The sequence below is a fragment of the Cornus florida genome, unplaced genomic scaffold, assembly GCF_030987335.1.
Source record: "Cornus florida cultivar Cherokee Brave unplaced genomic scaffold, ASM3098733v1 CherokeeBrave_3.0.0_Hap2_Chr09, whole genome shotgun sequence".
NCBI lineage: Eukaryota > Viridiplantae > Streptophyta > Magnoliopsida > Cornales > Cornaceae > Cornus > Cornus florida.
Window position 1 is genome coordinate 53,653,328 of NW_026775579.1, and position 19,828 is coordinate 53,673,155.

At 33.6% G+C, this 19,828-nt stretch overlaps 1 protein-coding gene and 1 long non-coding RNA gene across 2 annotated transcripts; both read right to left on the reverse strand.

Annotated features, from left to right (window-relative positions):
- Window positions 1-10,463: 10,463 nt before the first annotated feature.
- Window positions 10,464-11,460, reverse strand: LOC132273960 (22.0 kDa heat shock protein). Its single transcript, XM_059775090.1, has one exon. It carries the CDS (start codon window positions 11,230-11,232, stop codon window positions 10,630-10,632), a length of 603 nt encoding a protein of 200 aa, XP_059631073.1. The 5' UTR covers window positions 11,233-11,460; the 3' UTR covers window positions 10,464-10,629.
- Window positions 11,461-13,494: 2,034 nt separating this feature from the next.
- LOC132273962 (uncharacterized) lies at window positions 13,495-19,555 on the reverse strand. Its single transcript, XR_009470307.1, has 2 exons — window positions 19,210-19,555; window positions 13,495-15,098 (listed from the first exon to the last, which is right to left on the reverse strand). It is a non-coding gene; the product is annotated as an uncharacterized LOC132273962 (long non-coding RNA).
- Between the last annotated feature and the right edge of the window lie 273 nt (window positions 19,556-19,828).

Sequence of the window (19,828 nt, forward strand, 5' to 3'; positions counted from 1 at the left end):
GGGTGTTTGAGTGTTGTAGGATGCTACTACGTTATTTAGTTGTATTTGTTAGCATAATTTAATTTAATTAATTAATAATTTATTATGGAATGAAGTGTATATATATATATATATATATATATATATAATTATTTATATATGTATATATATAGTTTAATTAATTTATGAATATATATATGTGTGTGTGTGTGTGTGTGTGTATTATTTAAGATGATTAATAATATTATTTCTTATTTGGTATATCTTGATATGTGTATAATATGCATGAGCTGTCTATGTGTGATTTAACTTGTTGTTACGTTTAAAGTTTGATACATAGTTAAATCGGAGGCATGAATGATTTGCCAAATGCATAAATAAATTGTCTTATTAATTGTATGAATAAAATACATACACAAAAAGCATGGATGAATTGCTAATTAATAGTATGGACAAAAATATACTTTTAGAGGCATGGATGAGTTGCCAAAATTGTCATTTAATAGGCATGGTTGAGTTACCAAAGTATAGATAAATTAAATAAGCATGATTGATTTGTCAAAGTATAAATAAATTACTTGTATAGGCATGATTAAGTTGCTATAGCATAAATAAACATAAATATCTATACTTAAGGAAACATGGTTGAATTGTCAATATAGAAATAAATATATTTATAATGGCATGGTTGATTTGCCAAAGTATAATTAAATTGCTATGTGTATTAGATGATTAAAATTCATCTATGGTTATTGTATGTATAAGTTGAATTAGGATTAGATATTCTTATATTAGAATAATCTAGTACTTACATGTTAGTTATTTATTTTATATTATTAATAAAACAAAATTGGTGAAAATATGAATGATTTGTCAAAGCCTAGATATTGGTCGTGTGATTTAAATAATTAAAAATCATTATCAGATTTTGGATTAAATATAATACTCTTTTAATTATATTTTATTGTTTAAATAATTAAATAACTTACTAGGATGAGATTAAGGTTAAAAGAGTTTCTTTTTAAAAGAAATGATGGATTAGTTAAGGTATGATTATTATTTAATCATTGTTTAATGGGTTTGGATATTTAATGAACCTATTAATGGATGTAATTAGTGTAGTATATATAATTATTTATATATGTGTGTATCATTGTATATTAACGATAAAAACTTTATTACGTTTGGTTTTGGTCAAAGATGATCTATTTATTGGTTTTTAGAGACTTGGTAGAGAGAGTTTGCTCGTGGGTTTGACCCACTTTATTTTTATCTTTCAGGTTACTAGAGGTCTGAGTCTCAAAGTTGAGGATCCGCAGTTGGAGGACTTATCTATTCTTTCAGTTTATTTCCAAGTACAATAATAAACTTATTTTATTTATAGTTGACTGAATTATTGGATTATGTTTTTAGGGGTCCTTGAATTACGAGATTCCCGAGTTGTAATTTTGAAAAAATATTAATGGAATTATTATTTAATAGGTTTTCCTTTAGCGAGTTATTTATTTATTTCTTTTTGTAATCTATACTTGTTTGTAATACTTTAATTGTTCTGATATCTCCTAATTTTGTGCGCGGATTTAATCAACCCGTTTTTCGAAATTATGAGTTATCACAGCTAATATTTTGTAAATAAATTGAATTAAATATATAAAGGCAAATATGACATTTAAAACCACAGGGGTGTGATTGTTAAAAAAAAATGTTGACCCGCATCTTAGTGACATTGACCGAAATCTCAAGGATGTCAATGCAATTTACTCTTATTTTTTTATAATACTATATTTTATTTGGTTTGTCAAGTGAGATTCTGGCATCTGTACATCATTTTTAGAATATTATTTATTTCAATATATATATATATATATATATAAACATAATCTTTCTTGCAAACATTTTTTTCTAATTGGGTAAAGTACAAAAAATAGCCCTAAAGTATGCTTATAGTGTATATTGCACCCTTCGCGTACAAAAAACACCCCTAAACTATGACAGTTGTGCAAATAGGTCCTCCTTCACATTTATGATAAAATTGGACTAAAACGCTCTTAGTGACACATTTTATAAAAAATATAAATAAAAAAAATAATAATATAATTTGAAATGACTAAAACGAGTACCCAAAACCCATCTTCGACTCTAATACAGTGAGGAGAAAAAGAAATCCCACGGAATGAATACCCACAGGCGTATCAAGACCCACTGGAGAAGCTTCACGATCATCCACATACAAAGCACTTTCGGTTTGAATTCATCTTTGGTCCCCGTTGAACTCACTATCGTCGTTGGAATGAGCCCGAATTAGTTGTGAGAGGATTGGTGAGCACAGATTGGCTGTGAGAGATCAATGAGCAAGGATTCAAGGGTAAGCACAGATTGAAGATATTGGCGGCGACGAACAACAATCAAACTACACTACTTGATGGAACGAACGTCGAGTAAGAAGCTCATCGGTGAGCACGCGTAACGGTGACGATAGTGTGATACTCCACTGCTAAGATACGGTCGGGACGGTGGTGTGGCACTCCATGGCCATGAAGAAGGCTTCAATCTCATGAACACAACTTTGGTCAATGTAAAACTGTGCAAGTCTTAGAGCTCTATTATTTCACCGTCACCGTGATAGTTGCAGAGGTCGCTGTCGCCGAAGGTGAAGAGACCCAACATTTCCAATGAAACCAAAATAATGGTTTTGCCGGAGCTTCTGTTCCGGCGACAACTCAGAGCAAAGAATCCTGATCGTTGCCGCTGTCGTCGCCCGTCGAAAATTGTTAGTGAACCCATTGAGAAAATGTTCCTAATATATGATTGGTTGGAGATAGTCATCGCAATCGCTATCGGTGCTTATAACAGTCGATTTCCTCGTTTATTCGTGCTGGCCGGTTTCGTCTGTGTGCAGAGGCTTTTCCGTTGGTTTGTGTTGGCCGGAAACCTTTGTTGTTATTATTTTTTTTGGTGTTCTACAACAACCATTACAGTGGCCTCGTCACCGGTAGAGGACCTTGTAATGCTGCCTTGCCCCATCCTTTCTTAGGCGTGGTTGAAGATCGGTGTTGTCATTGTCGCCGATCACAAGGGTTGTTGATGGAGAAAGCTTGGTAGGTTCTAGCCACGTCAACTCATCACCCTCAATCCAACTACAGTCGCCATCACATAAGTTCATTCTATGAAGAAAGGTGGAGGAGAAAAGGGGCGTTTGGTTACCGATCTTTCCTTATCCCAAATCAGTTTTAGATTGAACCAGTTCAAGGTTTGGTATGGACATTTTTAGAAGAGTAAAAAGGTAAAATAGGTATTATAGTACCAATTTATGTCATATTTCTGATTGAGAGTTGTTTTTCGCATAATGTGAAAAGAATAGGGGTGTTTTTTGTACACTTTTTCAAATAGAGATAAAAGTATTATAAGAAGTATATATTTTCCTTCCATTCATAGAACTCTCATTCTATAAGAAAATATAATATCTCTTTCTAATATTTTTTCTATAGGAAAATATAATATCTCTTTCTAATATTTTTTCTCTCTAAAATTTCTCTGTGCCGTTGATAGTACATCTCTCTAAAATAGAGCACCTGAAATCATCAAGCCCCAAGAAATTGCATAGTATTCTCACTCCAAAAAATCAACAATCCAATTCCAATCTCTCCAAAAAGATCAAGAAAAAAATTAAGAACGAGTTATAAATTTTTAGTATAAATAGATAGAAATCATTAAAAGGGGTATATGAAAAATAGAGAGAAAATTAGATTTAAAAAAAAAATTACTTCTTGTATTTAGAGGAGGCCACTTCAAAGCAATATTAGGAAGTTTAGATCAATTCTATGAGTATTTTCATTTGTGTGGACTTGTTTATTTTTTATTACAAATTTTTACACTTGCATATTCCTTCTTCAAATATTAACTTTGTGCACAAATACAACATGTGATTCGTTTCTAGTTAAGCAATATATGTTGTAAATAATTAGATTTATTTATGGCTATGAAATAAAAGATAAGGCTGGTAGGTGCTTGAATAAAATTGAGAGAGATATATCGAAGAGAGACAATATGTATGTATGTATATAATATTATGCAGAGTATTGTTATGTTAGAAAGAAAATCATTAAATCATAAATGAATTTAAGGATTATTTTGACATTTTACCTTTTACAGTTTACCTTTTTTTTTTCTTTTTTCTTTTTTTTGTAATAAATATATGTGTGTGTGTGTGTATATATATAGAGAGAGTAATATTATAAGAGAAATGAGAACAAAGCTTTAGAGAGATAAAGAGAGAACGAAAAAAGAGAGAATGAAAAGTTTCATTCAAGTATATCCAAAGTGGTACATACTCATGGCTTTATATAGGCTCAGATTTTAGCTTCTCTTATAAGCCAAAAACGTGACCTTGTTCTCCACGCAAAAGGTGATATCATGGATTACTTAGGGCAGCAAGCTGCTTCTACAATAAGTTGCACTGCCACTCAATCCCTTTAGTCAAATAGAAGTGGACCCCACAAAATCATATGTTTATATAACACTCCCCCTTGGGGTCCACTGTACTATACTAAGAATATATCTCGTTAAAACCTTACTAAGGAAAACCAATGGGATAAAACCCTAGTGAAGGAAAAAGAGTACAGTATCCTTGTGTATCTGAAAATGGTATTGGATAGATTACAACTGTCTCATTAAAACCTTGCCAGGAAAACCCAGTGAGACAAAACTTGGACAAAGGAAAAAGAGTACAGTATGCCAATACTTTTTCGATCAATTGCTCCCCCTCATTAGTTTAACTCTGAAGATCCTTTGTTGACGCATTCCAGTGTTGTGCACCAGCTTCTTTAATGTTGTAGTTGGAAGCGTTTTAGTGAATATATCTGCTAAATTTTCACATGAACGTATCTTCTGAATATCGATATCACCCTTTTTCTGGAGTTCATGTGCATAAAAGAATTTTGGTGAGATGTGTTTGGTCCTGTCACTTTTAATATGCCCTTCTTTCATCTGTGCAATGCATGCCGCATTATCTTCATATAATACTGTTGGGCTTTCTTTTATTGATGAGAGACCACATGTTGTTCGAATATGTTGGATCATTGATCTTAACCAAAAGCATTCCCTGATTGCCTCATAAATTACGAGTATCTCAGAATGATTTGAAGAAGTTGCAATCATTATTTGTTTCATAGATCGCCATGATATAGCAATGCTGCCACAGGTAAACACATATCATGTTTGTGAATAAGCTTTATGTGAGTCAGAGACATAGCCGGCATCTGCATATCAAACTAATTGAGAACTTGATGCTTTTGAATAAAACAATCCCATATCAGTTGTGCCACGAAGATATTGTAATATGAGTTTGATTCCATTCAAATGTCTGCGGGTTGGTGCAGAACTGTACCTTGCTAATAAATTGACTGGAAAAATTATGTCAGGTCTTATGCAATTTGCAAGATATAAAATAACACCAATCGCACTGAGATATGGCACTTCAGGACCAAGGAGTTTTTCATCATCCTCTCGAGGACGAAAAGGATCTTTCTTGATGTCAAGTGATCGAACAACCATTGGAGAGCTCAATGGATAGGCTTTATCTATATGAAAACGTTTCAGAATCTTTTCTGCATATGTTGATTGATGGATGAGAATACCGCTCGGAAAATGTTCAACCTGCAGCCCAAGACTGAATTTTGTCTTTCCAAGATCCTTCATTTCGAATTCTTTCTTTAAATAAGTGGCCGTCTTTTCAATCTCGTCCAATGTTCCCACAAGATTCAAATCATCAACATATACTGCAACAATAACAAAACCAAATTCTGATTTGTTAATAAAAATGCATGGACAAATATGATTGTTTACATACCATTCTTTGAGTAAGTAATCGCTAAGGCGATTGTACCACATTTGTCCAGATTACTTCAATCCATATAAAGAACGTTGTAATTTTATTGAGTATATACTACGTGGTTTTGTTTCAGACATTTTAAATCCTTTTGGGATTTTCATATAAATATCACTATCTAGTGATCCATATAAATATGTTATAACCACGTCCATGAGATGCATATGCAATCTTTCAGTGACGGCCAAATATATTATGAATCTAAATGTGGGTGCATTAATCACAGGGGAGTATGTTTCCTCATAATCAATACCAGGTCTCTGTAAGAAACCTTGAGCTACTAGTCGGGCTTTGTATCTAACGATTTCATTTTTCTTATTACGTTTTTGTACAAACACCCATTTGTACCCGACAGGATTAACACCTTCAGGTGTCTGGACTACTAGTCCAAATACTTTACATTTAGCTAATGAATTTAGCTTAATTTGTATTGCTTCTTTCCATTTTGGCCAATCATTTCGTCGTCGACATTCTTCGACGTTTTGAGGTTCCGGATCCTCATTATCAATATCAAGAGTAACGACATATAAGAATATGTTGTTGACAACAATTGTATTTCTATTCCATCTCGTTTCATAATTTAGTGAGATCTCATCATTTTTAGGTATATTTGTCTCATTAAGAGCATGTGCCTCATCAAGGGTCATATCATCATCTGTTGCTTTGCCTCATCAATATTTATTATTTCATCATTTTTAGGTACCTGAGACTCATCAAGAGCCTTTACCTTATCAAATGTTATTATCTCAGATTGATCAATAATATTTGTTGCTCCTTTTGTGGCCTCTTCAGGAGTGCCAGCTTTTCTTTGTGATTTCCTCTTACGAGGAACAATATCTTTTGCACCGACTGATCTACCACGCTTTAGGTATGTTTTAAGCGCATTTACTGCATTATTGACAGAAGGTCCCTCAGGGACAACAATTTGTGCAGGAACATTTGTAGCTGGTATATGTGATTTTATCACTTTCTTTGTATCAGTAAATGCATCAGGTAATTGATTTGCAACATTTTGCAAGCGAATGATCCTTTGAACTTCTCGTTCACATTGATTTGTACGAGGATCAAAATGAGACAATTCCAGGGCATTCCAAGTAAGATCACATTGCTGCTGTACCTTTTCTCCCCCTAATGGTGGGAAAACAATCTCATCAAAATAACAGTCAGCAAATCGTGCTTTAAAGACATCACCTGTCAGAGGTTCAAGATATCTAATAATAGATGGAGAATCAAAATCAACATAAATTATAAGTCTACGTTGAGGACCCATTTTAGTGCGTTGGGGTGGTGCAATTGGAACATATACAGCACAACCAAAAACTCGTATGTAAGAAATATTTGGTTGTTGACCAAAAACAAGTTGCAATGGTGAGTACTTATGATAAACAGTTAGTCGTATACGAACTAATAATGCAGCATGTAATATGGCATGACCTTAGGCAGAAACAGGTAATTTTGTTTGCATAAGTAAAGGACGACCAATTAACTGAAGTCTTTTAATAAAAGATTCAGTCATACCATTTTGAGTATGAGTGTGTGCAACAGGATGTTTAACATTAATTCTAACTGACATGCAATAATCATCAAAAGCTTGAGAAGAAAATTCAGCGGCATTATCAAGACGGATTGTCTTAATTAGGTGATCAGGAAAATATGCCCTTAATTTGATGATTTGAGTAAGAAGTCTAGCAAATGCAACATTACGAGTAGAAAGCAAACAAACATGTGACCATCGTGTTGAGGCATCAATTAAAACCATAAAATAGTGAAATGGTCGACAAAGTGGATGAATTGGCCCACATATATCCCCGTGAATTCGTTGTAAAAATGGGGGAGATTCAATAATGACTTTTGAAGGGGATGGTCTGATAATCAATTTACCTTGTGAGCAGGCGGTGCATAGATGATTATTTGGTAAGATGATTTTTTGATCCTTTAGTAGGTGTCCATATGAATTTTCAATAATTCGACGCATCATTGTACTCCCCGGATGACCAAATTGATCATGCCAAAGCATAAAAAGTTTTAGGTTACACGATTTTTTATGTATAACAGCATTTGACTCAATTGTCCTAATGGTTGTATAATATAACCTAGAGGAGAAAACATGGAGTTTTTCTAATATCCGCTTCTTGCATGAGGTAATGGAAGTAATGCAGAGATATTCCACATTTCTTTCATTTACAGTCTTAATATGATACCCATTACGACGCAAGTCTGTAAAATTCAATAGATTTCTCCGAGATCTTGTAGAATATAAGGTATTATTGATTTGTAATCTTGTTCCATATGGTAAAATGACATTGGCTCGTCCGGAACCTTCAATCAAGTCGATGGGACCTGATATTATACTAACACTAGCGTCTGTCAAAGTTAAGTGAGAAAAATATTTTTGATCTCGAATGATTGTGTGTGTCGTTCTACTATCTGCAAAACATATATCTTCTCCATTTAATTTGGAACTAGTCAGATCCATTCATATTCATGCAAATTTCTTTATCAGAAAAGAAACATTTATAACAAAAGAAACCTTAATACAAACTAGAAGATAAAAACTTTAATACAAGGAAAACAAAATATTAAAAGAAAATAGGATTAATTGGTGCGGACATTTCCATCACCAATCAGGAAGTCTATCTTTCCATCACGGTTCTTAAAAAAATATGATACATCCAGATTTGTGATGTCAACTGGCTCATCATGATTAATGAAATTCATTTCCAGATTTGTGATATCAACTGGCTCGTCATAATCAAGAAAATTCATTTCCTTTTGCTTCCCCTTTTGTTTCCATTTAGATGCTAGTTGATATCAAAATTCATTCCCTTCTCACCAAAATCCAAGATAAATAATACTTGCCAGATATGTCTAAGGCCACGAATTCCAACTTTGTTAAGTTTGACATTTTCAGAATAACTAGATGTAACAATATAAAAATATAATTTAGAATAGTATATAAATAAATAAAATGACATTAAATGAAATAATAACATAATATGAATTATTTAAATAACAAAGGTGGTAAAACCAGCCATAGCGAATAAATTATTAAACAATAAAGGCGGTAAAATTTGCCATAAATTGTTAAATAATAAAGGTGGTAAGATCGACCATAATTAGTAGATCATTAAATAATAAAGGTGGTAGAATCGACTATAGTGCGAGCACATATATCATTTAAGTGAACAAATTTATTTTATGAACAATAATCAATAATTAAAATTTTCTTACTCTTTGAAGTTAGAAATACTATTTTCTTCGATAAAGCAAACCAATCCAACAATCTATCAAAACTAATATCACAAAATAGATATATAGTTGAGATAGAAAGAGAGAAAGATTCTTCTTTTTCAAATCTCAGATGAATAGAATTTGTGCTGATAAGGTATAATAAATATATGTGTATGTATATATATATATATATATATATATAGAAAGAATAATATTATAAGATAAATGAGAACAAAGCTTTAAAGAGAGAAAGAGAGAGAGAAACGAAAAGAGAGAGAATGAAAAATTTTCATTAAGTATATCCAAAGTGGTACATACTCGTGGCTTTATATAGGCTCAGATTTTAACTTCTCTTATAAGCCACACAAACGTGACCTTGTTCTCCACACAAAAGGTCATATCATGGATTACTTAGGGCGTGGTGATATCAAGGATTACTTAGGGCAGCAAGCAGCTTCTTCAATAAGCTGCACTGCCAACTTCTTTAGTCAAATAGAAGTGGACCCCACAAAATCATATGTTTATATAACATTTTTTTCCTTTTTGTTAATGATAAAGTATGATTAATCATGATTCATTCTTATTTGTATAAATTGAAAAAAGTAAGAAAATTTTTGAACAATAAGGGAGTAAATTAATTGAGGATTTTTTTTGCACGAGTTCCTAAATTCGATTTATTGGGCCTATTTTGTTGATATTCATTAAAAATTAACTGGGCCTACTATATTGAGGTTTCTAGGCCTCCTGCAAATTCGCACCGATTAAAATATTTCTAATTGAACCAAATTTTGATATTTTGATTCTTGCTCGAGCAGAATGGATCCAGAAACGAATATATAAAATTCACACCTATCTCAATAATTTAAAAAAAAAACAAAGAAAACTAAATGAGCTTGTATTAAAAACTAAATTGACTAAAGAGATGGGGGGTACTGCCAATAATATTTCTATTCTTTTGTATATATTTTTTCAATAGTAATTTTAGGTAATACTTGCATGTAACAAAAATTAATTGCTTATAGAATGATTAATGATAGAGCACTTAACCCAAAAAAAAAAAAAAAAAAAAAAAAAAAAAAAAAAAAAAAAGATGGATGATAAGAGTTAACCAGCAGACCCATTTTGGAAGTCCTTATTTCAAAAGTTCCCCGTACAATTTATTTCGTAGCAAGTTCCTCGAAAGCCCCGATTTCAAATATTCCATATAAAATCTAATAAATTATTATTATTTTTTAAATAATCATCGAAATTAATTCTCTTCACTAAAATGTGACTTATTTTTTTCATAATAATCAAAATGAATGGTGGAAAAATTGTTTACCATTTTGTTTATACCTTAATTATATAAACGTTTGCTTCCCGTTAATTGGTGAAGAAAGATGCAAATCTTATTCAATTTTCACCCAATACATAACATGTCTCTACATTTTGCTTCTAGAAGCAAGCTTGGGAGTCTCACAGGGACACACAGACACACCATACCCAACAAAAAAAACAAAAAAACAAAAAACAAAAAAACAAAAACAAAAAACTTATAGCTCTTGCTTGGTCTCCTTGTTAGCTTTGGCATCCAGCTTGTCATGTGATTGTTCTTCTCTGACGGCAATGTTAACAACCTTGGGACCCTTGATCCTATCCGGAGACAACTTGGCAATTGAGATAGTTAACACGCCATTCTCAAGCTTGGCCTGGACGGAGTCCAAGTCCACATTTTCCGGCAACCGGAACTGCCTCAAGAACTTACCATATAATCTCTCTACACGGTGCCACTTATCCCCTTTCACCTCCTCTTCCCTCTTCTTCTCTCCGCTGATACGCAGCACGCGGTTCTCGTCCACCTCGATCTTCAGCTCCTCCTTCTTAAGGCCCGGCACGTCCTGCATGATGAGGTGAGCCTCCGGAGTCTCCTTCCAGTCGACCCTCGCCGGAGCAACGGCCACACTTTCGTCCCGCTCCAACCCAAGTGGTATCTGTTCGAGCATCCGGAACGGATCCGGGAAAGGATCCGACCACAGACCACCAAACGGAGAGCGTTCCGCGAAGGGAAGCACTGATGACCCATCAGATGGTTCGAGTAACAAGAAGAGCTGCAACAAGCAGATCAAAAGTACCACAGCAAATTTTGAACCCCTCATCTTTAGAAAAATATAGAAGCAATGTGAGAGTTTTGAGTGTGTGTTTTGTGCAGTATGTGTGTTTTTTTATTTTCTCATTGGGAGTAGGGTGTTGAATTTATAGGAGGAGACGCACGTGGCAGGGAAAGGGTGGGAGTCTTTAAAGATCTGTCACAGTGATTTATTATTTTAGAGAGAGAGAGAGAACGTTCTGGTTAAATCTTGGTGTACGTGGAAGAGATAAAATTACAAGAGAGTGCCAGGACATTCTAGAGGTCTCGTGCCATTCTAGAAGTCTCATTCTAGAGGAAATTTTTGAATCCTAAGTTCCTCACTACGGCTTGTAGTTCCCACTAATCGTTATCATTAGAGTTTTGATTACTTACTTGGTGGACTAAGCCGCCGGTATAGATTTAGGAATTCATATCGGAGAAAAATTTATATAGAATAGTTTTTTTATAATTTTAGTGAGGATAATTTTAAAATTTTTTGAATACAAATATAAAAAAATATAAATTTAAAGATATAAAATATGATAATAAAATTTTTTAATGGGACGCATACACTGAACCTTCTACTGATTTGTCTTCTAAGCAAACAAAAACTATAGAAAGTGTGAACGTTCAAATCTCAATAAGGTACGTGAATGCATTTATTATTTGTCAAAATAAAATTAAAAAATCTAATAAACATATTCATGTGAATAGAGTTGATACTCAGCATTTCAATTTAGGGAAGAGACAACTTTCGACAATTTTATAAATTTTTTAGGTGAACTACATTAAACTCTTATTTTCTATATGTGTTTTTCATTGAATTCTCTTTTTTTATTTTTTTTGCCAAAAAACCCCCCTCAACTATTCAAGGAGGGTGATTTAACTAAGGTAGTTAGTTAAAAGAGAACTGAAATATAAATTGACTTAAATACCTATTAAAGCCTATTTAAAAATCTACTTTGCCTCTTGTTTTTTTATTTATTAAATAATCTAAACGACATCATTCACAGAAATTAACACTTCTATTATTTTTTTGTTTTAACATTTTACTAGACTGACAAGTTCACATTAGTCACATGGAAAGAATTTTTTATTTTTTTATAGAAAAAATGATATTGAAATATTCAAAAAAAGAAGAAGAAGAAGAAGAAGAAAACATGTAGGCATAAATATTAATATAAAAAATAAAAAAAATTAGGCATTATTTCTCGTAGTGTCCCTTTAATAAATCTATATAAAATGAAAATCAATAAAAACCAAATAAATGAATGCACAATATAATTCTCAAATATATATATATATATATATATATATATATATATATATATATATATATATATATAGCAGATAAATTTCAAGAAAAAAATCTAGATTTATATTGGTCTGAAGGCTAGATGGAAATGAAAATATAGTATAAATAATATTAAATAGTATATATTATATAAAACATTATATTATGATACAAATTATATATAATATTATAATGATGAAAGAGTACGTGTTGTTACAACGGTGGAAGATATGCGGCTAAGAGTGATAATGGAATAGATATATATATGTGAGGGTATATTAGGGACATTTTTGTCTAAAAAATATATGAGAAACTAAATGTCCAAACAGCTCCCGCTAACTTCTATTAGTTAAATCACCCCCCGCAATAGTTGAGGGGGGTTTAGTGATAAAAAAAAATAGAAAATGAGAGTTTAGTGAAAAACATAGATAGAAAAAAGAGGTTTAATGTAGTTCACCCAACTTTTTATTTATTTATTCTAATTAAAGTGAATAATAATTTATTCAAATTGATTCACCAAATATAAGAATTGAACTGATTAACCAAATGTTAAATGGTTCGCACACCCACTTTATATCTACAAAGATTTAAACAGCCAAAGTGAAGCTATACCCACCACCTTCTACTTTGAAGGCCTCGTAATACCATTTACTATAATTTTATACAAAAGAGACGGTTATATATTAAACATAGGGTAATAATGTTCTTGTATTATATAATTGTAAAATTGGGCTATAAACCTTCACCTTGATAATGAGATTGACTGTAATTTTTTTAAAAATATAGGATATATAATAATAATAATAGAAACTAAAATAATAATAATAAAAGTGGGACCTCTACTTGGCTTTGTAGCCAACCAGAGCGCTACTGTAGCACTCCTCGCTTTCAAAACATTAGTTTTGTTTTTGGACCGAAAGGGATGCCCACCACAACCATTACAAGGATTAAATCTCAGCCCAAAATAGTAGATCAAAGTGCGTGTCATGACCCAAGCCCAAACAACGGTTAAATTTGTCAATTTATTACAAAATAAAATAAAACAAAATTATTACAATTTCACATGATGACAGTGTCAAGATGGGTTTTGTCATATGTGCCTTTATTGCAAGTTTCATAATAGCAGCTAAGTGGCATTTATACACCATAAATACTTAAATAGATATGATAAACTCGGCCAAAAAACTACAAATGCAGCAAAAGGCCTAGCAGACCGAATTACAGAGAAGATAATAAAATAACAATATTAAAAATGATCAACAAACAAAAATTTACAAAATGCCAAACATGATCCAAGGATTAACGTACAATGACTCTTTTTAGAAGTCATCGCTTACATATATGACGCAGAAGTACATCCACGACTTACTCACGGTGGGTCTTGCATTTCTGTTTTCCTCTGCACATTTCAAGAAGCTCCATCTTGCCATATTCACCATCCATGGTATAGTATGGTTTCTTTGATCCATGATGCATTTCCTCAAGTTCCAATGCATTTCTCCCCCACCAAAGTGACCGTGGTGTGGAGTCGCGGACAGTACCAGTGTAACCTCTATTCAGACACACAAGAATCTTCCACTATTGGGTGGTAATTGTAGTACAAGAGTATGTTCTGAGGCTTCACATGAAGTGTAAAAACCCATTCCCAGCACTCTTCATGTGAATAAAATAGCCAATTTGTAGTACCAAAAACAATTTCAAAGGTGTGATTTGGGATTTGAGGAGTACCGAATACCATAGACATGGAACTCAACATGAGAGAGTTGGATGGAAACAACCTCATCATTGTGTACAATCATAAGACCAATCCGTGATTTCTCCATATTCTACCTCACTATGCAATTGCATCTCCTACCGCTATCAACAGCATAAGTGCAGACCACTCCGTAATGTTTCGTCAGCATCAACAATCAATTCTCTTAGGCCCTTTGCCCATCAGCAGAAGAGAACACCAAAATCATAGGACGACTTGAAATTGCTGAAGGAATCTACTGAAGTTCTATTGTAACTGTAGTCTGTAGGTGGACCTTCCACCTTCATATGGTTGCAGTCCTGGGACATGCCAATAACCTCCGGATGTTTCAACGCCATCAAAGACAAGTAGTTGGAGAACATTATCCTCATTGACGAATAACTCGTGAAAACCAGAAGAATAACAATAACTTGTTTGGCTTCTTGCTGAAACAAGTATTGTATTTTTGATGAGCAGTTATTGAGGAAGAAGAGTATCTATTTGTGAATCAAAGCATTCTCGAAAGAATTTTAACCTCCAAGGTATGAAGAACAAGATTACCAGTGTCACAAAGTTGCAATTGCACCAAATAGACTGAAACAGTTTTCATGGCCCAAAGAGTGAAACGGTAAGCATATGTTAAGATAAGATTAGTAGGGAGAGATTTGAAAGTCTCCAATTAACTGGTTAAATCTCGATTGGCTGTCCAAACCACAATATGACTCCCACAGAACAATGCTCGACTGAACCATATTGCCAAACAATATGCATTATCATCTACAGGGTAAAAGCCTTCGGAGAACATGCCATTTGTTGAAATCAAAATGTTGTCTGGTTTCTCCACGGAGAGAGATGAGCCTTTGCTTTTCTTCAGAAGATGAAAATGGTGAAGATAGGACCACATAAAGGACAATGAGTACAAATGGAGCAACCATAATGTTTTTAGCTGCTTAGAGTTGCAAAGGATAATGAATAACGGTTGATGTTAGGTGTGCTTATTCATATACAAAAATACTTGTGTGAAAGAGGATATACTTCTAAGGGTGGGCAAAGAGCATTCAATGCTGAGGTACCAACATAAAAATAAATAGGGAAGACTTTCATGTAGTAGCAACAGTTTGTAACTAATGGCATTTTAAAGGCGACGCTGAGTGACAAATTCAAGGTGCCCTCTCCCGTACCATGAAGTCCCATTCAAGTTGGGGCATTGCGTGCGAGTAGATGGTCTCACTGTCATTTGCATAAGATGTTTCATAATAGATTAGATGATAGTTACTTGTTTGCTAAGGTCCATTTTAATGAAACCTCACAGAAGATACTCATTTGTGCTTTAGCCAGAGATGATAAACTGCAAAGCCAATATGAGAAGAGAAAAGAACTAGTGGGTGGAATTGTTTCAATATAGTGTCTTATGGCTGGATGGGGAACTGTCAGATGCCTTCAAACACATTGCATCCACTTTGGTCCCAAATTGAAAGGCCCTAATTGAGCCACGTGATGAAAGAAGTGAACAACACGTGGCAATGATAGACAATTTTCGAAGTGTTTTACACAAATGGTTAACACTCTGAAAATGCCAATTGCCCTACAGGCTGAGACATGTCTTTCGATCTCTTTTCCTTTCCAATTTGGTGCATATGGTATGATCCATGTGAAATAAGATAACATATACATGTGTGTGTGTGTGTGTGTGTGTGTGTATGCGTGTTCATATATATATATATATATATGAGATGAGACAACGTCCTCCCATTTCTAAAAGCTGATCACATATATATGTCGTGTGTAAGCCATTTAACCATTCTTAAAGAATTTGTCAGAGGTTCGCATGACATTTTCTCATCTACTGAACAAATTATATTTATACACACACACACATATATTTTGATAAGTGTTCATTCAAGAGCGCCCAAAAGGGGGTCGAGGCATAGAACAAGCTGCACAAAAACCTATAGCCTCAAGATATCCACTAAAGCCAATTTTATATAATATACAAAAAAAAAATTCAAAATGGGAAAGAATAATATTAAGAGATCTCAAACCACAATATTATTGAATTTTTCTAAGCTAATAATTCCTCTTCCACAAGGCCATATATACAGGCAAAATCTTAAGGAAACTCTAAAGAGAATAAAAAATAACTGCTATGAAAGATTAAAAACAATAGCTGGCATGAGAAGATTTCTTCCCCTACACCTAACGTAGGTCCAAAACCCTTCACGATCTCCATCTAATCTCCCTGGATACGAAGAACTTGATTCCGAAAAATAGCGGAGAAAATACTACTATAGAAGTTCAAGGTTAATATGGCAAAAATTATCCACTTTAAACCATGTTGAATTTGAGTTCAGACGACCTTTCTATCAAACAAGGAATCATTGTGAATCACCCTGTGGCATGAGCAGAATATGATTGGAAGAGGAGACGATGGATGAAAAAGAAGAGGCTTAAAGGTGACAAATCTTTCACATTAAAAATTGGACTAATATCCATATTTGATGGTACGTCAATTAAATATACATCGAGTACCAACTTACAATTAAGGTCAAATAGATTGGACATTCAAATTCTTGAAGTAGTTTTTAGGGTAATGCTTTGAGCAAACACAAACTAAAACAACATCTCCTTCATTGAACTCCTAATTCTATGATGAGTATTTGCAACAAGTTTATGATATTCATTACTTATAGCAATTCTTCACCGAATATTGGCATGCTTATCAAGAATATGCTGAGCAGTACTACTAGCTTTATTCAACAGAGGAGAGTTCTTTTCAGCCAAAAAAAATTGATGCAAATCATGATGCTCCTGCAACTAATTTAACTTGTGTAGCGACTTTTATTTTTATTCATTAGTGTTCCTTGAGATTTCGCCTATATATAGGGCATATGCATTGTATTTTAGAAGCTTTGACCTCTTTATATATTTTTAGCAGCTATTATGAACATTAGAGTTCTTGGATTGCCTATATATATGGCCGTATTATTGTATTGGGCAGCTTTTGATTGACCGAAATATAGACTTCCCCCCTTAATTCTACTTTTTCCCGAATTCTTGCTCTTCTCTACCCTCTTTTTGACTATTCACTTTATCTTCTCAGTTCTCACTCACCCCCTTAGTCTATTTCACTGCCCTTTTCTTTTGGCCTCATGTCCTCTTCTCATTGTCATCCACTTCTTTCATTCACACCCTGCATCAACTTGGCATAAGAGCATTTTGATCTTGCATAAGTTTTGGTATCAGAGTGTACTGGACCGATGGAGGAGCAGTACGCTCTACTACCAAGTTGATGTAGGATGAGTATGCTTTAATACCAAATTTATGTAGAATAAGTAATGAAAGAAGGGAATGAGAATGATAAAATTAGAAGAGACTAGAAAAAGGGAAAGAATAAGAGGATGAAAAGATAAGAGTGTATAGATAGGCTAGACGTATTGAGGGTAGAGAAGAGTAATTGGAAAAGTAAAATAGAGATTTTAAATTACAATTTTTTATTCCAAGTTGATCAACCCTCTTAACAAGGCTATATATGTAGTCAAATTCTTGAGGAAACCCTAATGGATATAAAAAATAGTTGGTACAAAAGTCAAAAAAGAAAGCTAGCATAAGAAGATGATGAAGATCTCTTCTCCTATTCATAAGTTATTTGTGAAACCCCTCACGATCTCCATCACCTCACCTTAAATTTCTCGCTCTACAACTCTAATGTTGTAGCTTTACCTTATTGTACTCTAGGTTTTATTATAGATTTACTTAGCTTTCCATTAAATTTACTGTAATGCAAGCTTTCCCTCGCCATTTTACATTACTATATTAGTGTTTAACGTACATTTTTAATAGCCTTATGTAACAATGGAACCAAAATTACAATACATCTTTGTTTCCATATTCATTATTATTTTCATCATATTTTTCAAAATACACTCCATATATCATCGCCACCATCACCGTCACATTACAACCAACCAACTACATACTATTTTTAAGTCTTTCCTAAGGCTAAAACCATGGAGTTGCACATAGAGAAAGACTAATCTAGGCTATATTTAAGAGAGATACAAGAAAGATAAGGTGCAACTAATTAAAACTAAAGTACAACTAAGGAGTTGTAGAGAGAGAGAATAAGAACTGGTTTTTCAAGGAGGGCCAATTATTGGTGCGAACAAGTCTAAATTTTTAAATGAGGCTTTAAAATATATAAATATATATAGCTTTAAGTTGTGCAAGCCAATTGTCTTTCTCATTCCAATCTTCAAAAAAATTGATGGTGACATGTCATTGTCACTTTTCTCTAATCTCCAAACATGGCATTTGGCCTCCGAGCAGACCTAACACTATTTTGTGATTCAAAGTTCTCCGTTTTAAGCTAACATACATGCATACATAAGTATAATTTATATATATAATATACGTATAAGACAAGGCTATAAAGGCCAATGACACATTCTTTAAGAAGGGTCTACATGGGTTATACAACATGTATGTGTGATTAGCCTCTGAAAAAATGAGAGCATATTGGTCTTATTTCCTACACACACAAATCAAATATATGTGCACATGAAGACTCAAATACACACATATATACAAGGACCCCACCACATGTACAAAAACAAGAAGTAAAAAAGAGATTTAACTACATATCTCGGCCAGTAGGCTGATTAATATGTTTGTGGCGTTCATCATCCATCCAAAAATGATTCAATTGGAAACCCAGTGGCATGTCTAGCCAAGGTCAATCAGCCAACACCATTAGGCTGACATGGATCTAAAAAAGTACCAACAGATCTATAAGTTCAATTACTTGTTATGAGGTTTTGTGTTTGGAGTTAATAGAACACTTGATACCCAGAAAAAGAAGAAGTGATGAACGCAAACAATCTGAACTCGAAGATAAATCAAGAGGTAGATTAAGGTCAATTGCGTTCAATATTGAAGTTGATTTACTTAATTGCAACGAATAGAGAGGGCGAGAAATGAACCTTATCCTTCCCCCAACGAGTTTTGGTGGTGGTGGATTTCGTGGAATCACCAAATGGCGGTTGCGGAGGAAAAGGCCTTGCGGCAGCAGAGGCCAAACGGAGGCGAACGACCACTGAAGGCTAGCTGTTGGTTGCCGCAGCCGATGTAAGTCCAATGCCACTGCCACTTGCTAACGCACGCTGCAGTGGCCAGTGGATGCGCGTGCACTTGCTTCAGCAACTCGCACATCACCTATTTTTCTCTGTGTCGGCCGAAACAAAGCCGGAATTGAGCAAGACAAGAAAGGATCAGTAACACTAAAACCCTAATGCTCTTTAGTAGGGGGAAACAAAAAATAATAATAATAAATTTAATTTAATGAAGAGAGAATAATTGATGGATGATATATTCTTAGGTTAAAAAAACAGAAGGAAAAAATTATTTTTTTTGAAGTTTGGATAAAAAGTTAAAAACAGGAAGCAGAAAATTTGTTGATTTCCTATTTTTCTTCAAAATGTGAAGGATATTTCTCCACCAATCACAAAAATTCATGTGTACTCAAATCAAGTAAGAATGTAAACCCAACAAATTGGGCAGAAGAAATAAGCCCAATCCCAATAAACAGCTGAAGCGCCCGAA

Bases quoted from the DNA above. Each gene is read 5' to 3' on its own strand.
- LOC132273960 (XM_059775090.1), bottom strand. From the start codon at position 11,232: ATGAGGGGTTCAAAATTTGCTGTGGTACTTTTGATCTGCTTGTTGCAG.